General features: G+C 46.7%; 1 protein-coding gene across 1 annotated transcript in view; it reads right to left on the bottom strand.

Moving 5' to 3' along the window:
• RSBN1L (round spermatid basic protein 1 like) overlaps nt 1-23095 on the bottom strand; it is a 128764-nt gene that overhangs the window by 38986 nt on the left and 66683 nt on the right. Inside the window, exon 3 of the mRNA XM_075345197.1 lies at nt 11825-12459. Coding sequence (XP_075201312.1) covers nt 11825-12459 — 635 coding nt within the window. The remainder of the gene's footprint in view (nt 1-11824; nt 12460-23095) is intronic.

Here is a 23095-nt window from a genome sequence, read left to right as displayed (position 1 = left end):
TGTATGTGCATAAATTGCTCAGTGGTTAGCACTGCAGTCTTGCAGTGCTGTGGTCCCGAGTTGAAATCCCACTAAGGAAAACATCTGCAAAGAGTTTGTATGTTTTCCTTGTGTTTGCTGGGTTTCCTTCGGGTTCTCAAATTTCCTTCCATACTCCAAAGACCTACTGATAAGTAATTTAGATTGTGAGCCTCAATGGGGACAGTGATGATAAGGTCTGTACAGAGCTGTGGGATATGATAGTGCTATATAAGCAATGCATTATAAATAAGTGGGTTTTCTCTATATACTCTGGTTTCATCCCACACTCCAAAGACATGCTGTTAGGGAATTTAGATTGTGAGCCCCAATGGGGACAGTGATATGATGTCTGTAGAGCACTGTGGAATATGATGGTGCGATAAGAGGGGCTGCTGATAGGTCTTTGTGATCCTTTTTGTTTCTATGGTAATTTTTACATCACATGAAAGCCTTGTGTGTCTAATATGTCAAAATCTAATATTTCAAAATAATGTGTTTGTTGCTTATGGCAACAGTGTTCTACGCACGCAGGTAAACAAAATGGCGGAGTCTAAGCGATATTCACAGCAACTGAGAGCAGAGGAGTGATAAAAGAAGGGAATTTTGTTTACTTACCGTAAATTCCTTTTCTTCTAGCTCCAATTGGGAGACCCAGACAATTGGGTGTATAGCTACTGCCTCCGGAGGCCGCACAAAGTACTACACTTAAAAGTGTAAGGCCCCTCCCCTTCTGGCTATACACCCCCCCGTGGGATCACGGGTTCCTCAGTTTTAGTGCAAAAGCAAGAGGGAGGAAAGCCAATAACTGTTTCAAAAACAAATTCAATCCGATAAACAACATCGGAGAACTGAACTTATCAACATGAACAACATGTGCACCCGAAAAACAAATACCCTAAGAAAAAACAGGGCGGGTGCTGGGTCTCCCAATTGGAGCTAGAAGAAAAGGAATTTACGGTAAGTAAACAAAATTCCCTTCTTCTTTGTCGCTCCTAATTGGGAGACCCAGACAATTGGGACGTCCAAAAGCAGTCCCTGGGTGGGTAAAAGAATACCTCGTGATAGGGCTGTCAAGCAGACCTTTCCTACAGGTGGGCCACCGCCGCCTGAAGGACTTGTCTACCTAGGCCGGCATCCGCCGAAGCGTAGGTATGCACCTGATAATGTTTGGTAAAAGTGTGCAGACTCGACCAGGTAGCCGCCTGGCACACCTGCTGAGCCGTAGCCTGATGCCGTAATGCCCAGGACGCACCCACGGCTCTGGTAGAATGGGCCTTCAGTCCAGATGGAATCGGAAGCCCAGCAGAACGGTAGGTGTGAAGAATTGGTTCCTTGATCCACCGCGCAAGGGTGGATTTGGAAGCTTGCGACCCTTTACGCTGACCAGCGACCAGGATAAAGAGTGCATCCGAGCGGCGCAGGGGCGCCGTGCGGGAAATGTAGATCCTGAGTGCTCTCACCAGGTCCAACAAATGCAAACCCTTTTCGAATTGGTGAACTGGATGCGGACACAAAGACGGTAAAGTGATATCCTGATTGAGATGAAAGGAAGATACCACCTTGGGAAGAAACTCTGGAATTGGACGCAGAACTACCTTGTCCTGGTGAAACACCAGGAAGGGAGATTTGCAAGATAACGCCGCCAGCTCGGACACTCTCCGAAGAGACGTGACCGCCACTAGAAAAGCCACTTTCTGTGAAAGCCGAGAAAAGGAAATCTCCTTCATAGGCTCGAAAGGCGGCTTCTGAAGAGCAATTAGAACCTTGTTCAGATCCCAGGGCTCCAACGGCCGCTTGTAAGGAGGGACGATATGACAAACTCCTTGCAGGAACGTGCGTACCTTAGGAAGTCGCGCTAGGCGTTTCTGAAAAAATACGGATAGCGCGGAGACTTGACTTTAAGGGAGCTAAGCGACAACCTTTTTCCAACCCAGACTGCAGGAAGGAAAGAAAAATAGGTAATGCAAATGGCCAGGGAGAAACTCCCTGGGCAGAGCACCAAGATAGGAATATCTTCCACGTCCTGTGGTAGATCTTGGCGGAGGATGGTTTCCTAGCCTGTCTCATGGTGGCAACCACCTCATGAGATAAACCTGAGGCCCCTAGGATCCAGGACTCAATGGCCACACAGTCAGGTTCAGGGCCGCAGAATTCAGATGGAAAAACGGCCCTTGAGACAGCAAGTCTGGACGGTCTGGTAGCGCCCACGGTTGGCCTACCGTGAGGTGCCACAGATCCGGGTACCACGACCTCCTTGGCCAGTCTGGAGCGACGAGAATGGCGCGGCGGCAGTCGGACCTGATCTTTCGGAGCACTCTGGGCAACAGTGCCAGAGGTGGGAACACATAAGGTAGCCGGAACTGTGACCAATCTTGAACTAAGGCGTCTGCCGCCCAAGCTCGGTGATCGTGAGATCGTGCCATGAAAACCGGGACCTTGTTGTTGTGTCGTGACGCCATCAGGTCGACGTCCGGCATCCCCCAGCGGCGACAGATCTCCTGAAACACGTCCGGGTGAAGGGACCATTCCCCTGCGTCCATGCCCTGGCGACTGAGAAAATCTGCTTCCCAGTTTTCCACGCCTGGGATGTGAACTGCGGATATGGTGGATGCTGTGTCTTCCACCCACGACAGAATCCGCCTTACTTCCTGGAAGGCTTGCCGACTGCGTGTTCCCCCTTGGTGGTTGATGTACGCCACCGCCGTGGAATTGTCCGACTGAATTCGGATCTGCTTGCCTTCCAGCCACTGTTGGAAGGCTTGCAGGGCAAGATAGACTGCTCTGATTTCCAGAACATTGATCTGAAGGGTGGACTCTTTCCGAGTCCACGTACCCTGAGCCCTGTGGTGAAGAAACACTGCTCCCCACCCTGATAGGCTCGCATCTGTCGTGACTACCGCCCAGGATGGGGGTAGGAACGACCTTCCTTTTGACAAAGAGGTGGGAAGAAGCCACCACCGGAGAGAATCCTTGGCTGTCTGAGAGAGGGAGACATCCCTGTCGAGGGACGTCGACTTCCCGTCCCATTGGCGGAGAATGTCCCATTGTAGAGGACGCAGATGAAACTGCGCGAAAGGGACTGCTTCCATTGCTGCCACCATTTTCCCTAGGAAATGCATGAGGCGCCTCAAGGTGTGCGACTGGCCCTGAAGGAGAGATTGCACCCCTGTCTGCAGCGAGCACTGCTTGTCCAGTGGAAGTTTCACTATCGCTGAGAGAGTATGAAACTCCATGCCAAGATATGTTAGTGATTGGGTCGGGGTTAGATTTGACTTTGCAAAGTTGACAATCCACCCGAAACTCTGGAGAGAGTCTTCAGTGCCACGTTCAGACTGTGTTGGCATGCCTCTTGAGAGGGTGCCTTGATAAGTAGATCGTCCCAATACGGAATCACAGAGTGACCCTGCGAGTGCAGGACTGCTACTACTGCTGCCATGACCTTGGTGAAGACCCGAGGGGCTGTCGCCAGCCCGAAAGGTAGCGCTACGAACTGCAGGTGTTCGCTTCCTATAACGAAGCGTAGAAAACGCTGATGCTCTGGCGCAATCGGCACGTGGAGATAAGCATCTTTGATGTCTATTGATGCTAGGAAATCTCCTTGAGACATTGAGGCGATGACGGAGCGGAGAGATTCCATCCGGAACCTCCTGGTTTTTACGTGTTTGTTGAGCAACTTTAGATCCAGGACGGGACGAAACGACCCGTCCTTCTTTGGCACCACAAACAAATTGGAGTAAAAAACGTGACCTTGTTCCTGAAGAGGAACGGAAGTCACCACTCCTTCCGCCTTTAGAGCGGCCACCGCCTGCAGCAGAGCATCGGCCCGGTCGGGCGGTGGAGAAGTTCTGAAGAAACGAGTTGGAGGACGAGAGCTGAACTCTATCCTGTACCCGTGAGACAGAATGTCTCTCACCCAACGGTCTTTGACCTGTGACAGCCAAATGTCGCCAAAGCGGGAGAGCCTGCCACCGACAGAGGATGCGGAAAGAGGAGACTGAGAGTCATGAGGAAGCCGTCTTGGTGACGGTTCTTCCTGCTGTCTTTTTTGGGCGTGATTGAGTCCGCCAAGAATCTGAGCCTCTCTGATCCTTTTGAGTCCTCTTAGACGAGGAGAATTGGGACATGCCTGAGCCTCGAAAGGACCGAAAACCAGACTGACCCCTCCTTTGTTGGGGTTTGTTTTGTCTGTGTTGAGGTAAGGATGAATCCTTACCCTTGGAGTGTATAATGATTTCATCCAAACGCTCACCAAACAATCGGTCACGAGAAAAAGGCAAACTGGTTAAGCACTTCTTGGAAGCAGAATCTGCCTTCCATTCTCTCAACCACAAGGCTCTGCGTAAAACTACGGAGTTGGCTGACGCCACCGCCGTACGGCTCGTAGAGTCTAGGACAGCATTAATCGCGTAAGACGCGAATGCAGACATCTGAGAGGTCAATGGTGCCACCTGCGGAGCAGATGTACGTGTGACAGTGTCGACTTGTGTAAGCCCAGCTGAAATAGCTTGGAGTGCCCATACGGCTGCGAATGCTGGCGCCAACGACGCTCCAATAGCTTCATAGATGGATTTCAACCAGAGCTCCATCTGTCTGTCAGTGGCATCTTTAAGTGCCGCTCCATCTTCCACTGCAACTAAGGATCTAGCTGCAAGCCTGGAGATTGGAGGGTCCACCTTGGGACACTGGGTCCAGCCCTTGACCACGTCAGGGGGAAAAGGATAGCGTGTATCTTTAAGCCGTTTGGAAAACCGCTTATCAGGATAAGCGTGGTGTTTCTGGATTGCGTCTCTAAAGTCAGAGTGGTCCAGAAAAGAGCTTAATTTACGCTTGGGATATCTGAAATGGAATTTCTCATGCTGTGAAGCTGACTCCTCCGCAGGAGGAGCTGGCGGAGAAATATCTAACATCTTATTGATGGACGCTATAAGATCATTCACTATGGCGTCACCATCCGGTGTATCCAGATTGAGAGCGGTCCCAGGATCAGAATCTTGATCAGTTACATCCGCCTCATCACCCATAGATTCATCCCGCTGGGATCCTGACCAGTGAGACGAAGTTGAGGGCCCCTCATAGCGAGCCCGCTTAGGCTGTCTGGGACTGTCGTCCGAGTCAGAGCCGTCACCCTGGGGTGCATGTGACACCCCCGGAGCCCGGAAGTGTTCCAGCTGAGGGGGACCAGGGAGCAATGATTCAACAGTGTCCGTGGTCTGAGTTACTGGTCTAGACTGCAATGTTTCAAGAATCTTAGACATCATCATAGACAATCTATCAGCAAAAGCTGCAAACTCCGTTCCTGTCACCTGGACAGCATTCACAGGTGGTACACCCTGGGTCACGTCTAGCAGAGGCCCCGGCTGAGCAAGTGCTGCAGGGGCCGAGCACTGCACACAATGGGGGTCAGTGGAACCTGCCGGTAGAGCAGCCCCACATGCGGTACAGGCAGCAGATAAAGTCTGTGCCTTGGCACCCTTGCGTTTAACGGACGACATGCTGTTGCCTCCTTGCAATCTAGGAGGGTATATAGCCGAGAATCACCAGCGACCGTACAGTGAAAAGTATTTGCAAACACAAAATACCAAGTACACAACGGCACAAGTGGGGGTGAGCCCTTGAGGGCTGCTTACCGCCCGCTGAAAAGCGGGTATGAGGTCGTAGAATCCCGTGTCTGGGTCTCCCCGTCTCCCCTCTGCAGCTCAGCGTGCAGGCAGGAATGGCTGCCGGCGTCCTGTGAAGAGGGGCGGACCGTGGGCGTGCCACAAACAAAGTGCGGGAAACTGCGTCCTACTGTGCCTGGTGTGAGGGCTGGAGTATGTAAAACAGACTCCAGCCCTCAGCGCTGATGCTCTGTACGGCGTCCCGCCCTCCTCCTGACTGGCAGGTGCGGAGGCGGGAACGAGACGAACTAGGCCGCAAAAGCCGGGGACTGTAGTAATAAGCGCGGCCGTGATATATGCACGGCCAGCGCGGAAGTCCCCGGCGCACCACAAGTCCCAGCCGCGTCGCAGTGTGACTGACCCCAACGACAGGCGCGACCGTTCGCCCTAAGTCTACCCACTCAGCCAAGCTGTAGTGAGGAAATGGCACAAGCGCAGCAGCGCTGATGTCCCCGGCGCACTAACACACCCAGCCATGCTGCGGTGTGCGCGCGGTATGCACGGGGACACAGAGTACCTTGACGGAGCAGGGCCTGTCCCTGACGATACTCAGCTCCATATCCAGCGGCTTCTCCAGGGGCTGCGGATGGAGCACGGTCTCAGTGCCTGGAGACCGGTAAAGTCCCACTTCACCCGGAACCCTAATGGGGATGGGGAAGGAATCAGCATGTGGGCTCCAGCCTCCGTACCCGCAATGGGTACCTCAACCTTAACAAACACCGCCGACAGAAAGTGGGGTGAGAAGGGAGCATGCTGGGGGCCCTAGTATGGGCCCTCTTTTCTTCCATCCGACAAAGTCAGCAGCTGCTGCTGACTAAACAGTGGAGCTATGCGTGCGTGTCTGACCTCCTTCGCACAAAGCAAAAAACTGAGGAACCCGTGATCCCACGGGGGGGGTGTATAGCCAGAAGGGGAGGGGCCTTACACTTTTAAGTGTAGTACTTTGTGCGGCCTCCGGAGGCAGTAGCTATACACCCAATTGTCTGGGTCTCCCAATTAGGAGCGACAAAGAAATTCTGGTTTCTGCAAGGAAAGTCTGCAAAGGATATCCATGGTGATATGTCGCAGACATTGGCGGATCAATGCCCTTCATATTCCACAGTTAAGAACTGGGTTGCTAAATTTAAAATGGACTACTTCAGCACCAATGATGAGGAACATCCTGGCCGACCGAGAGTGGTGGTTGTTCCGGAGATCATTGATGCTGTGCACAACCTCATACTGAAGAATCGACAAATGTCAGCTAAAGCAGTAGCAGACATCATAGGGATTTCCAGTGTCACTATCCAGGAATATTTGGACATGAGGAAGCGATCTGCAAACTGGGTCCCCAAATGTTTGACAACAGATCAGAGACTCATGCTAGTGAAAACTCCCTGGTTAATTTGTCAGCGTTTCCGGACTGATAAGAACTTCATGGATGGTCTGTTCACTATGGATGAGACCTGGATTTATTTGTGTGACCCTGAAAACAAGGAGCAGCCAAAACAGTGGAAACACAGTGATTCTCCACGTCCAAGAGGTTCAGGGTGCAAAAATCAGCCACTAAGGTGATGGCGTCTGTGTTCTGGGATAAGTAGGGTGTGCTGCTAGTGGACTACCTTCAAAAGGTTCCAACATCAATGCAAGGTATTACATTGAACTTTTGGACCAACTGAAGGCAGCTCTGAAGGCCAAAAGACGCAGCAAGTTGTCCAAAGGAATCTTGTTCCTGCAAGACAACGCCTCTGCTCACACTGCACAAGCGACCACGGCAAAACTGGCAGAGCTGGGCTTCCAGCTAGTTGACCATCCACCTTATTCACCAGATCTAGCTCCCTCCAACTATCCTCCGTTTCCAAACCTGAAAAAATACCTCAAGGGTACCAAATTTCACACCATTTCTAATGCCATGGCTGCTTCAGATGCCTGGTTTGAGGCACAACCGAAATCCTTTTTGCTAGGCTTACAGAACTTGGAATACTGATGTAAGAAGTGTGTTCACATCAGTGGAGAGTATGTGGAATAACTATTTTCATCATCCTATTTAGTTTCCTTCTGGGTAAAGCCAAAAACTTATCAGCAGCCCCTCGTATAAGCAATGCATAATACAGGTTTTGTTTTTCTACAATATTGTAAGTCATAATAGTTTTGGAAAAGGAAAACATTCTAGGGAAAGCTTTCCAAAATAAGGCTATGTGCGCACGTGAGCGTAATTCATGCAGTTATACTGCGCTTTGTAGCGCAGCGTAACTGCATGCGTCCTGCGTCCTCTGCACAATCTATGCAGATTGTGCAGGGGCCGTGGGCACGTGGCATATTAGAACGCAGCGATTCGGCTGACATGTCACTTCTTCCGTGCGCTTTGCCGGCAGCCCCTGCTCTGTCTATGGCAGGAGCTGCAGGCAGAGCGCACGTTCTCGCCGGCACCATGCGCTTCAGAACGGAGCTGTTCAGCTGCGCTCTGAAGCGCACCTTTTAGGTGCAGTGCAGAGCGCACACGTGCGCACATAGCCTTAGAATTTAGCAGTCCCTGTAGCAACCATGAACATCAAGGTTGTGGTCACACCATGGGTATTTGATGCTGCAGATTTTCTGCAACTATTATTCTATGTTCACACGCTGCATTTTTACAGAATATTTTTCTGCAAATTAAAAGCTGCTATTACTAGTAACAGCAAACACTGAGATATTAGAAATCTCACGCTCATGATTGCTTTGTTTTCCTGACTCAATTGGAAAACTGCAGCCTCTAAATTCTTCCCGTCTTTGCAGAGGATTTTCAGCATAGAAAGCAATGACAAAGTGCAAAAACTAAACCATGCATTTTTTTTGCTGCTTTTTTTGGTGAATAAATAACTTTATTAAACAATGTACTCTAATCAAACACAATCACACCAAAAATACAGCAAAACCTGCTTTTTGTAAGCAGCTTCTATACTGCCAAGAGAGCAAATTTTGCCTGCAGAGAAAAAAGCAGCAACAAAAACAATGTGTGAACATAGTGTGAGTAAATTAATTTGTTTTCCTTTTCATTGCATTTTTTCACGTTTTTAGGAAGAGTCTTAGGCTCTGTGCCCACGTGTGCGTATTGCATGCAGTTACGCTGCGTATTGCACTGCGGTGTAACGGCATGCGTCCTGTGTCCCCTGCACAGTCTATGAAGATTGTGCCTAATCCATGCGCACGTTGCGTTTTAGAATGCAGCGCTTCGGCTGCTACCAAATCGCTGCGTTCTAAAAAGCAACATGTCACTTATTTCGTGCGCCTTGTCTATTTGAGAGGCTGCATCCAGAGCGCATGAAGTCGGCTTTTCATTACGCAGTGTTTCTGCAGCGATTTGAAGCGCACGTGTGCTGTTCAAATCGCTGCAGAAATTTCTGCAGGGACACAACGCAATGTGGGCACATAGCCACAGGCTGCTTTCACACATCAGTTTTTTTTGCCATCAGGCACAATTTGTCAAAAAAACTGATGAGACGGATCCGTCGAAAAAAAACTGATCTGTTGCGTCAGTTTTTCAATCCGATTTTTTGACGGATCCGTTTTGATACAGAGCATGCTCAGTTTAAAAAACTGAAACTGGCGCATGATTCCGGCATATAACGGATCCGGCTGACATAGGCTTCCATTATTAAACATGCCGTATGGCGCGATCTGTTTTTTCGCCGAAGACAAAAAACAATGTTCACTTCAACATTCCATCCGGCCGCCGGACAAGCAAATTTTGCTGGAAGCCGGATGGAACACAAGGCCATCCAGCGCTAATAGAAGTCTATAGGGGAAAAACTGATTCAGATCAGTTTTTTCATGGGTTTTTTTTTTTTGCCGGATTGTGCCTGATGGCAAAAAACTGATGTGTGAAAGCAACCTTAATGCTGCAGTATGTCACTTTCTGGTGTCTCCCCTTTTAAAAAAAGCTGCTTTGTTATTGATAGTTCTTCATACCTGGCTGTGACAAAGCTTGATTCTTAGTCATGTGTGGATTACATGTATCTTCAGTTTGTTTCCATAGAGAAGACAAACTAAAAACTCATCCGTTGTGTTTTGCTTTTTTTAAACTTCCAAATTCTTAGCATTTAATGCAACTCTAAAACATCACGGATACTTAAAAGGGAACCGGTCACCAGATTTGGGGCCTATAAGCTGCGGTCACCACCACCGGGATCTTATATACAGCATTCTAACATGCTGTATATAAGAGCCCAGACCGCTGTGTTTAGAATGTAAAAAAAACACTTAGGAGGAGGCGTCATGCACACAGGCTTCAAAAGGAGGACGAAGATGGCCGAAAGAAGATGGCCGAAAGAAGAGGCGCCGGCACCGGAGACGCCCACATGATACAACTCCACCGCAGCGTGACCGTTAGGTATTATAAAGCGATTTTTACATTCTACACAGCGGCCTGGGCTCTTAAATACAGCATGTTAGAATGCTGTATATAAGAGCCCACTGGTGGTGGTGGCTGCAGCTTATAGGCCGAAAAACTGGTGACAGGTTCCCTTTAAAGTAGGTAAATTCGGAAATATTCTAGATTGCAAAGTGTGAGTATTCAACAACGCTTAAGTATGGCCATGAAAAATAAAGCAAAACTGTACGTGATGACAATGAGGCAAAGGCAGAACGGAGGAACTATACTTATATACATTTTTTTTTCATTGCACCCGCTTTCCCTTGATCTGGCGTCAGATGCCATCAGCTTATAAATGGCGCGGAGCACACAAGTAATACAGATGAATCATGTACAATGCGGCAAACAACTGGATGAATGCCTTAAAAGAAAACCATTTCAGGGCTTCAGCACTAAAAGCCTCAACACGACACAGATTCTGCTAATACTCGGGTCAGGGTTTACATTCAGAATTTTTGAAAATGATCCAGACTGGTGAATCAGAAACCTATATATAGAAACCCTGGAAAACATGGCTGCCTGCGTGTGCATTACTCTCCATAAAGTGACAATCGCCCGCTATAAGCAAAGCCTTGCACAAACATTACCCAGGCTGACAGATCTTAGGGGTATGGAACGGATATAACCGTGGGCTTCACATTCTTCTTTCCAGTAAAATAACTGGAACCAGATGGACCCCATTAGTCAGTGGCTTCCTTCTAGAGAGCTTTAGCACCAATTATGTAACAGATCCATCCTGTCCACGGTGGATGTAACACAAAACCAGAATTACATAATAGGTGTGATTAGAGCCACTTCTATGTAATGGCGAGATGCTGCTGCACTCAGAAATATTACTGTTTACCTGGCACATACTTGGACAATGCCTGGATCAGGACAGGAGGATGATCACGACTACTCTGAACGATTTTCATACATGGTTAATGGTGATACAGGCTTCAATTCTGACTTATTATATTTTTCGGTTTATAAGACGCACCACAAATTTAGAGGGAAAAAAGGGGGGGTCCGTCTTACAATCCAGTGGTGTCTTACCGGGAGCGGGGTCACAGGAGGCAGGGGTGATGCTGCGGGCGAGTGCTTGGGCTGTGGGCGTTGTGCTGAAGCTGCTGGTGATGTGCTGGAGCTGTGGGCACCATCCTGAAAATGTTGGCAGTGCGGACATCAAAAATGGCGCCAGGGGTCGGTACATGCGCAGATGGAGCTCTTGGCTCAATATCTTATCTGTGCACGCACTGCCTCCGGACCATTGCTCTCCCAGCAGCAGACATTAGGAAAATGGCGCTTGGAGGTGGTATGTGCGCAGATGACATCTTGAGGCGAGAGCTCCATATGTGCACGTGCCAACTCCGGGTGCCATTATTGTGAAGTACGCACCGCCAACATTTTCAGGATGGCGCTTGCAGCCCCAGCACAGCGCAGCCCCAGCACAGCAAAGTACTCTCAGCCCCAGCACCCTCGGCATTGCTCCTGCGACCGCTCTCCACCATCCCCGGTAAGCAACATTCGGATTATAAGGCGCACCCCTCATTTTCCTGCCAAATTTTTGGAAGGAAAAGTGCAATCTGAAAAGTACGGTACATAAAGCGGACAACATTTGACTGACCTCCTCTGAAGTCATCGTTGGACCTATGCGATGATTTTCTGCTGTAGGGTAGCTCACACAAACAATGGCGCAGCAGAGAGGTAAACCATTTCCACACAAATATTTAGCCAGCTCTATATTCCCCAAAGTATAAACCAACACCCTCCTTACCTGAGCATGGAAGTTGGAAATGGTTGTTGTCTCTATGTCTTTCTTCCCCAAGATCTCCATTTTGACTGGTGAACCGGGAAAGTTATAGGAAAAGTAATCTAGAAGGTCAGGTAAATAGGTAGCTGCCCCGTGTATAATCCCCATGACGTAATAAGCTGCACAGTTTTCGTTTTCGCTAAACGCCAGGTCGACAAATTCATCAGTAAACCTTTCCATCTCCACAGGAGACAGGTGAGAGAGTTCACTGCTGTACGCGTGTATTAAGGGCGCTCCACCATTGGGCTGGTGTTCTATGTGGATGAGGTGCTTGAATTCCAGAGAGTCCAATCGCTTGAGCTTGTGCTGAACACGAGGCTCCTTCAGAGACACAAATGGAGATTCATTCTCCGCCACCGCCTTCTTTTCCTCAACTTTCACCACCAAGTCCTTAAACGCCTCCCGGATTCCTACTTTGGCTTCCTGGCTGTCACACTTTCCCATGTCAGATACCAGCCCTGAGCAGATGGTCTGGATTGATTTACTGTACATTTTGGGCAGCTTGCGCTTCTCACCCTCTTTGTGTTTCTTTTTCTTTTTCTTCTTCACCTTCTTTATCTGCAGTTCTTCTGTGCTCGGTTTTGCCTTTTCATTTGATCCTGCCAAGAAAAACACAAAAAAAGGCATTTTAAGTAAGTTCTTCTAGAAATACCATATTCGGTATACACAAAACCATTTACATCAATAATAGATTGCATTGTATGGTTACAATGAATTAGCTACTGGGTATAAATTCACAAAATTGGTCAAAGGATAGCTCAGTGAATAATAGAGAACCTAAAATATAACCTTTAATATAATTATAATTAAAAATCCAATTAGGACTTAAAAAATATAAAACCGCCAATACACTCAACACCTGCAGAGGTAGAGATTGGCTAGTTAGAGAATGTGGACTTTATTGTTCATGTAACCAGTTACTGTATATAACCGGAAAAATAGATCCGCAGCATATTAATAAAGTATGTGCTGTATATTATACCGCCATATAGTCACCTGACTCAGATGAATGGCAGTAACACAATTGGTAGAGAAAATCAGGAACGGTCTTACCCAATCTGCCGTATACACCTTTCCCTACTTATAAGGCACTGGATGCTGGATAGTCTTGGTAAACACCATAACGGAGAAAACACCTGGTCCTTTATCTGAATGACTCAGGATCCCCACTGGTTCCCAACATGCGTCCAGCCGTTGTGCATGAAACTCCCAACGCGTTTCTTATATCATCAGGGGAGCATAAACATCCCAAATTCCGGTCAAAAATGACCAACACAATATGGCATAAGTTACTGTTGAAAAATATATAAACCACGTTAATCAAACGATCCGAGTATGATAACCAAGGTAAACGGTACATGCAACAAAGCGAGTATAACTTACATCCATCACCTCCAGGAATAACCTGGGCAGATCGCGTCTATCATGCATCGCCGCCTGGTTTAAATAAACCGCTCATTCGGAATAGCGTGTGACGTCACATCCGCTTGTAGCGGTGAGCTCACTTCCGGGTCACCTGATCGCAACCGCGGTCTGCACGTCACAGAAGGGGCGTATAATTTAGTCATGTGCTCCTATGCTTCAAGGCAGTATGACTACAACAAAATGGCCGCAATTAGTCTCGCAAATACGCGGTAGTGATACGGCCAATCTATTAACAATGGCCCATCAAAAATGGCAGGTGGGCCATACGAGTAACTGTAACATCTGCTACCGGCACCCAGATGGGTAGATGACTCTACAAACATTGCAAACGGGCAGAAAATAAAAACTACATCAGACTACCTGTTGACATTGAGAGGGCTATTGTTGGGTGCACGTGACAGAGACTTGATCAGCAATACTGAATTTGATTTTCTATACCCTCCTTTTCCGGTGACCCCCACCTTTTATTGCTTGCCGAAAGTACACAAGGGCCTATCTCCATTACGGGGTAGGCCAATAGTGTCGGGCATCGGCAGTGTTTCGCAAAACATAGGCATCTATGCGGATAGAATACTAAGACCTTTTGTTACATCTTTGGGGTCCTATCTCAAAGACACCACTGATCTACTTAAAAAATTGGAGGGTATTACGATTGAAGATGATGTCTTTTTGGTTAGTATTGATGTCGAATCCCTCTATTCTTCTATTAGACACGATCTAGGCCTGCAGGCGGTAAACTTTTTCTTGAAGAGTAGGGGACAGCAATTTGATGACCATAATGCTTTTCTCTTGAGTCTTGTGGAGTTTTGTCTCAAGAATAATTCCTTCTTGTTTAATGGACAGGTGTACCACCAGCTGAGGGGGACCGCGATGGGGAGTCCAGTGGCCCCATCGTATGCTAATCTCCTCCTCGGTTGGTGGGAGGAGACCTGTGTTTTTGGGGATTCATCCCCTGTCTCCCAGGATAGCATTTTGCTATGGTGTCGCTTCATAGACGACGTGTTTGTTCTATGGAGGGGTACTGAAGATGAAATAATCGGAACGGTTGCGGCTCTGAACAATAATTCTTTGGGCTTGTTCTTCACTTGTGAGTTTGATAGATGGAGTTTGCCTTTTCTTGATGTGCTGATTGAAAGAGACTCTAATGGGAACATTCATACCAGTACATATAGGAAACCAACGGCTACCAATTCGCTCCTACGATGGGAGAGCAGCCATCCTAATGGTCTGAAAAGAGGGATTCCGAAGGGTCAATTTTACAGACTAAAACGAAACTGCTCGGATGAGCAGAGATTCCACCAACAGGCCCTTGATTTGAGTTCCAGATTTCATCATAGAGGATATCCGAACCACGTGATTAAGAAAGCCTTTTTTGAGACACAGCAGAAAACCAGGAATGATCTTCTACATGGATCAGGGAGACCAACATCAGATGAGGAATTCATTCGCTTTATTACCACCTTTAATAATGGATCAGAGGAGGTTAGAAGGATTCTTGAGAGACATTGGTCCATTCTCAAAATGGACGATGACATCGGTAAATGTATTCCCAACGCCCCTGCAGTGACCTACAGGAAGGCCCGCTCTATAAAAGAGAGACTGGTGCACAGCCATTTCTCATGTCATACTGGGACATGGCTGACTAATCCAGTCAAAGGCTGCTACAAGTGTAGCGGGTGCATTGCATGTAGTTACCTTAAGCCGGGAAAATTTTTCTTTTCCCATGTTCTGGAAAAACGATATGACATCCGCTCTTTCATTAATTGCAGAACTAAGGGCGTTATATACAAAGCCACCTGTAGTTGTCACAAAGAGTATGTGGGCAAGACCAAAAGGGAATTTAGGAGGAGAATAGGGGAGCATATCCGGGACATTCGCCTGGGCAATGATACTCCAGTGGCCCGTCACATCATGGAACATCATGCAGGGGATGCTAAAGCAATTAGCTTCCAGGGCATTGATGTAGTGCCCCCCCCTCTTAGAGGTGGGAATTGGGACAATAAAATTCTTAAACAAGAAACCAAGTGGATTTTTTGGCTTAAAACTAGTAAACCATTGGGCCTCAATGAAGCTCTCTCCTTTGCACCCTTTGTGGTAGACTAGATTAGAGATAATGTAGGAGGGACAGTCGCCGCCCGAGTGGGGGCACCAATCACCGTACTTTTTAGGGTGCCGACCTCCACAAACAGGTAGGGTCGGCTTTTATCTTAGGGCCCTTAGTTGTGGTTAGATTGGTGGTGGTTTTCTTCCCTCATGCCCATATTGAGGTTTTTTGGTCAAAAATCTTTTAAGTGATCTGATGTTGGTTGTGATCTAATACTCCTGGTCTATTCTGGCCTTCTCTGATCCATTGTCGTGTGGTCTATTTTTAACAATTATATATATTTTTTCCATTGGCTCTGCCTTTTTGATATTTCCTCCTGGGAGTCGTCCTGATTCTTTTTGCTTTTTTCTAAATTTTTATTTTCTGCCCGTTTGCAATGTTTGTAGAGTCATCTACCCATCTGGGTGCCGGTAGCAGATGTTACAGTTACTCGTATGGCCCACCTGCCATTTTTGATGGGCCATTGTTAATAGATTGGCCGTATCACTACCGCGTATTTGCGAGACTAATTGCGGCCATTTTGTTGTAGTCATACTGCCTTGAAGCATAGGAGCACATGACTAAATTATACGCCCCTTCTGTGACGTGCAGACCGCGGTTGCGATCAGGTGACCCGGAAGTGAGCTCACCGCTACAAGCGGATGTGACGTCACACGCTATTCCGAATGAGCGGTTTATTTAAACCAGGCGGCGATGCATGATAGACGCGATCTGCCCAGGTTATTCCTGGAGGTGATGGATGTAAGTTATACTCGCTTTGTTGCATGTACCGTTTACCTTGGTTATCATACTCGGATCGTTTGATTAACGTGGTTTATATATTTTTCAACAGTAACTTATGCCATATTGTGTTGGTCATTTTTGACCGGAATTTGGGATGTTTATGCTCCCCTGATGATATAAGAAACGCGTTGGGAGTTTCATGCACAACGGCTGGACGCATGTTGGGAACCAGTGGGGATCCTGAGTCATTCAGATAAAGGACCAGGTGTTTTCTCCGTTATGGTGTTTACCAAGACTATCCAGCATCCAGTGCCTTATAAGTAGGGAAAGGTGTATACGGCAGATTGGGTAAGACCGTTCCTGATTTTCTCTACCAATTGTGTTACTGCCATTCATCTGAGTCAGGTGACTATATGGCGGTATAATATACAGCACATACTTTATTAATATGCTGCGGATCTATTTTTCCGGTTATATACAGTAACTGGTTACATGAACAATAAAGTCCACATTCTCTAACTAGCCAATCTCTACCTCTGCAGGTGTTGAGTGTATTGGCGGTTTTATATTTTTTAAGTCCTAATTGGATTTTTAATTATAATTATATTAAAGGTTATATTTTAGGTTCTCTATTATTCACTGAGCTATCCTTTATTGTATGGTTACAGCTGAAAAGTCTACACTGGCTTCAGACCTGCCAATTTCCTGTTTGTATTAGGGCGGGCTTTCCTTCCCGCACCCAAAAAGACAAAAAAATAAAATCAGTGGGGGGCCAAGGCGCCACCCGCGGCGTGTGTGTGTGCATGCGTCTGGGGTGGGGGGGGGGGTGTTTCAGGTGTCTTTACCATCAGTGTGTAATCTGGATTTTTCACATATGGATAAATTACCAGGCTTCTCCTATCCCTTGCAATGTTAAACATGGACATCACACAGACTGCACAATTGTCACTTTACTCAGACGAAACAATGGAGAAGCAGCACAATATAGAGCTCTGATCAATGTTACTTCAGAATTACTTTCTTACGAAGAATACAGGTATTTATTATAGTAGACATTTCAGGTGAGCTGATGGGTCCTCACTGAGTCTAGTTTTATGTTAATACTCAATAACTGTAAATTAAAAGGACTCTGTCACCAAGGGAACAGAATGACAGAGACACTGATTTCAGAGGTGTGTTTACTTACTGCTTAGTGTAGTTTTGATTAAATCACGGACTAGTCAGTAGATCATCATTAGAGGACTACTTGGCCGGCTGCCAGGTAGTCTAGCATATCCATGAGCTCTGTATAACTAACTAGCTAAATACACATACATACATACATACATACATACATATATACACACAGTGCCTACAAGTAGTATTCAACCCCCTGCAGATTTAGCAGGTTTACGCATTCGGAATTAACTTGGCACTGTGACATTTGGACTGTAGATCAGCCTGGAAGTGTGAAATGCACTGCAGCAAAAAAGAATGTTATTTCTTTGTTGTTTTTTTTTTTTTTTTTTAAATTGTGAGGGTTTATTCAGAGGGTCATTTATTATTCAACCCCTCAAACCACCAGAATTCTGTTTGGTTCCCCTAAAGTATTAAGAAGTATTTCAGGCACAAAGAACAATGAGCTTCACATGTTTGGATTAATTATCTCTTTTTCCAGCCTTTTCTGACTAATTAAGACCCTCCCCAAACTTGTGAACAGCACTCATACTTGGTCAACATGGGAAAGACAAAGGAGCATTCCAAGGCCATCAGAGACAAGATCGTGGAGGGTCACAAGGCTGGCAAGGGGTACAAAACCCTTTCCAAGGAGTTGGGCCTACCTGTCTCCACTGTTGGGACAATCATCCGGAAGTGGAAGGCTTATGGAACTACTGTTAGCCTTCCACGGCCTGGACAGCCTTTGAAAGTTTCCACCCGTGCCGAGGCCAGGCTTGTCCGAAGAGTCAAGGCTAACCCAAGGACAACAAGGAAGGAGCTCCGGGAAGATCTCATGGCAGTGGGGACATTGGCTTCCATCAATTACATAAGTAACGTACTCCACCGCAATGGTCTCCGTGCCAGACGAGCCCGTAAGGTACCTTTACTTTCAAAGCGTCATGTCAAGGCTCGTCTACAGTTTGCTCATGATCACTTGGAGGACTCTGAGACAGACTGGTTCAAGGTTCTCTGGTCTGATGAGACCAAGATCGAGATCTTTGGTGCCAACCACACACGTGACGTTTGGAGACTGGATGGCACTGCATACGACCCCAAGTGTACCATCCCTACAGTCAAGCATGGTGGTGGCAGCATCATGCTGTGGGGCTGTTTCTCAGCCAAGGGGCCTGGCCCTCTGGTCCGCATCCATGGGAAGATGGATAGCACGGCCTACCTGGAGATTTTGGCCAAGAACCTCCGCTCCTCCATCAAGGATCTTAAGATGGGTCGTCATTTCATCTTCCAACAAGACAACGACCCAAAGCACACAGCCAAGAAAACCAAGGCCTGGTTCAAGAGGGAAAAAATCAAGGTGTTGCAGTGGCCTAGTCCGTTTCCTGACCTTAACCCAATTGAAAACTTGTGGAAGGAGCTCAAGATTAAAGTCCACATGAGACACCCAAAGAACCTAGATAACTTGGAGAAGATCTGCATGGAGGAGTGGGCCAAGATAACTCCAGAGACCTGTGCCGGCCTGATCAGGTCTTATAAAAGACGATTATTAGCTGTAATTGCAAACAAGGGTTATTCCACAAAATATTAAACCTAGGGGTTTAATAATAATTGACCCACACTTTTATGTTGAAAATGTATTAAAATTTAACTGAGCAACATAACTTGTTGGTTTGTAAGATTTATGCATCTGTTAATAAATCCTGCTCTTGTTTGAAGTTTGCAGGCTCTAACTTATTTGCATCTTATCAAACCTGCTAAATCTGCAGGGGGTTGAATACTACTTGTAGGCACTGTATAATATATAATATATATGTATAATATATAATATATATATATAATATATAATATATATATAATATATATATAATATATATATATAATATATATATATAATATATAATATATAATATATATATATAATATATAATATATATTATATATATAATATATATATAATATATAATATATATAATATATAATATATAATATATATAATATATATTTTTTTTTACAAGATAAATGGAGGCAATAAAACCTGATGAGAAGAGAGGGTAATCCTTCCACATAGATCACCAGCATACACCGTGCAGATTGGAGGGGATACAGTATTTATAGAAGCCTGTCTGCACCCTGTGCTGCGGAGAGTGGGCGGACAGTAAACAAGATGTGTGTGCACTTCACTGTCACTTCCCTACGCAGGACAATGAAAGCACAGGCCACACACGTTACACTGATATATATATATATATATATATATATATATATATATATATATATATATATATATATATATATATATATATATATATATATATATATATATATATATATATTAACATTACAGCCATTTCAAGAGAAGATCACAAAATTACCTAATGTTTCCATAACGTTTTATGCTGCAGTGAATCAGAATACGCTGTTCTACGTAATGGGAGCTTGCAATGGAAACGGCCATTATATTCCCTGCCAGAAATAGCTCAAAACATTTTTTTTTTCTTTCAAAAAGAATCTGTTTTTGCTAACTCAACTGAGAGTAGCATGATGTAGGCAAAGAGATCCTGAATCCAGCAATGTATCAATTACTTTACTGGGTGGAGCCGGTCTGACAGTTTTTAGATTTAGCAATGCAGCAGAGCTGAGAAAGCCAACCACACCCACATCAGGCTCAGTATGTTCAAGGTCTATAGACAGTGAGCTGCTTATCACAGAAGGGGAGGTATCAAACTACAGCTCATGCGTTGCTGTAGCTAACCTAGTCAATGATAGTCTCCTGAAGCTAAAACAAACATTGCAGGTAAACAGTAGGGACCTTGATAATAGGAATCACTAAAATTTTAGATTACATAACAAAAACATGCTAAAAAGATTCAATTTAAACATTTTTTATTCATTAATAATAAAAAAAATTATAGAGCGTGAACCGGTCATCTGGATTTTATTTCCCAAATTGAAGGGACCTGTTACCACTTTTTTGGCCTATAAGCTGCGGTCACCACCACCGGGCTCTTATATACAGCATTCTAACATGCTGTATATAAGAGCCCAGGCCGGAAGTATACCATAAAAAACACTTTATAATACTTACCCAATGGTCGCGCTGTGGGCCATATGGGGGTCTCCGTCGTCTGGTGTCGGCGCCTCCTCTTTCGCCCATCTTCATCCTCTTTCTGAAGCCTGTGTGCATGATGCGGCAACATCATACACACTCGCCTGTCCTGCGCACTACAAAACTTTGATCTGCCCTGCCCAGAGCAGATCAAAGTGCATCGGCTCAGGATGTGAATGCCGGCAAGTGTGGATGACTTAAGACGCGTCATGCACCGTGGCTAGAGAAGGAGAACAAAGATGGCCAAAACAGGCGGCGACGGCACTTGACAACGGAGACACCATAAGGCCCACCGCGTGACCGTTAGGTAAGTATTATAAAGTGTTTTTTAGGTTACACCCCCGGCCTGGGCTCTTATATGCAGCATGTTAGAATACTGTATATAAGAGCCCGGTGGTGCTGGCCGCAGCTTATAGGCCGAAAAAGTTGTGACAGGTTCTCTTTAATGGCATGTACAACTACCAAACTAATGGTATGTAAGGCTATGTGCGCATTTTGCGTTTTTTTTGCGTTTCCGCAGTGTTTTCAACTGCAGCGTTTAAATGCAAAAATGCATGCGTTTTGATTTTCCAGCAAAGTCTACGGTAATTTGGGTTTTTGTGTGCGCACTTTGCTTTTCTAAACAGCGTTTTTGTTGCAGAAAATTTGTCAAAAAGTCTGCGTTTAACGCAGCATGTTAATTGTTTTTGCCATTTTGGCAGCGTTTTGCTAACAGAGTCTGTGAGGTAAATCCGGAGATATGACGATAAATCATGACATTCAAGTCATGTCAGGAAGCCCTCTCCTGGTGTCACTACCCCCTTCCCTTCACACAACTGGTTTAGCAACAAATCCATGGCCATGTCCTGTGATATGGAAATTAGGTGGCTTTAGGACAATGGATACAGGATGACTCCCTGCCGTCACCCTGTAGTAGGAGCTGCTAGCTAGTTAGCAAGGCTATGGAAATAGCCAGACAGAACGACTCCAGTAAAAAATGGTTCATATCTCGCAAGCCATATCTCCGATAAATATGGCAACCATAACAATGGTGTCTCCGCATGTGGACGATGCTGGCACACCCTTTTTATGGAAGTAGGACATTGGGAAACACACCAAACGTGATATCAGCCATATGGGAACTCGTAGACAGGTCATGAGTCCCCTCGTTCTGCAGCTAAATTCATAACTGTCACAATGAGAGCATTGGCGTCCGTCTACGACGCTCCCAGGCACAGTTATGGCCAAAATCCCCTTTTCTGGATAATTCTGATCCATGCAGGGGGAGTGGCAGTGCTTCCCCGTGAGGTCACTAAGGTAGGAGGAGACCTGGATTTGCCCAGGTTGATAACCCTGCTTCGGCCATTTTCCAAGGTTCTTCTCGCTGGGGGCACGTGTAGGAAACATCTGTGGGAGTTCCTGGAAACCTGGGTACAGCGCCCCCCTGTGGCCAGACGCAACAAGGTAACTGATTGAACTGTGTATGCCTGTTTGTAACCCATGCTTTGTCTGTAACTGTACTCTGACATATGTATATTCTGTAGATTCCCTATTGTATATATTGTAGTTCTAGTGTGCTTTAGGCTGATTAAAGTATATAATTAATCTTGGGCTGCTCTGTTATCTCGATCTTGAATCCCACGTCTGTGTGTTCGGCTAATAGTTACCGTGAAGCGGTTGGTGGCAGCGAGTTGTGCCAAGGATTATTGTGGGGAGGCCAGTGAGATTCGGGAAGATATTATATATTCCGCCCGCGGAGGTCGGGGGAATATATACCCTACTCTCACCGGGGACCCTTCAATAATCGGCATAAGTAGTATAGCGGCCTCCTTGCTTATTGTCGGGCAATTCCATAATTGGCCTGACTATAAGAGGGGCGCTAGAGAGCGAGTCACGTGCTCTGTCTGTCGGTCGGGAGGTATAAAGGAGGGGTGACCCCCCACTTGTTACCCCCCGATTGTGACGTACTGGTAGCCAGCGCGGGGGATTTCTGAGTGACCCCCCGGTGGTTTGTGACATATTGGTGGCAGCGGTGGGATCGAGATAATAGTGTGTGTGAGTGTGAGACCCATACTCCCAGACACTAAAGACTGCCTGCAGCAGCTGTGGCTGCTGGGGTCTTCAGACCAGCTCAACACTAGAGTGTCAGAGTGCAGATACTGTAAGGTGTGTGGGTGCATCAGGTGTCAGTTCTGTGTCAGTGACCAAAAGTCTGCAACAATGGCTGATAGCACCAGGAGCAAAGCCAAAGGAATGGCCGATGCTCAGGCCAGAGACGATGAGGAGGTTGTCCACGAGTCCTCCAGGAGCCCGACGCCAGAGAACAGCTCTGCAGAGGACATCGCACAACCTTGCACTGCTGGACAAGATGAGGAGGAGCTCGCCCAAGGTTCCTCAACGAGCCAGATGCCAGCCCTCCGCTCTGCAATGGACCGTGAAGCACCAGGCTCCGCAGCGGGCCGCAGATCACCACGTGCCATTCCACCGAGCCTGGGAGGCTCGGATAGCCTTCTTCAAATGGCTATGGCCCTTCTCCAGGCTGGAGACCGGGATACCTACGAGATACTCATGGCAGAGCGCAGGGCAGAGCGGCAGGCAGCGCGTGAAGAGCGCCAGGCAGAGCGTGACTACCAGCTGCAGCTAGCTCAGCTCCGGCCCTCATCAGCCACACGTGACCTTCAAGACACCAAACTTCCAAAGGTCCGTGTTGAGGACTTCCCAGTGCTGGAGAAGGATGGAGACTTGG

Source organism: Anomaloglossus baeobatrachus, chromosome 4 (genome assembly GCF_048569485.1).
Source record: "Anomaloglossus baeobatrachus isolate aAnoBae1 chromosome 4, aAnoBae1.hap1, whole genome shotgun sequence".
Classification (NCBI taxonomy): Eukaryota; Metazoa; Chordata; class Amphibia; order Anura; family Aromobatidae; genus Anomaloglossus; species Anomaloglossus baeobatrachus.
This window is presented reverse-complemented; position numbering and strand designations above follow the sequence as displayed.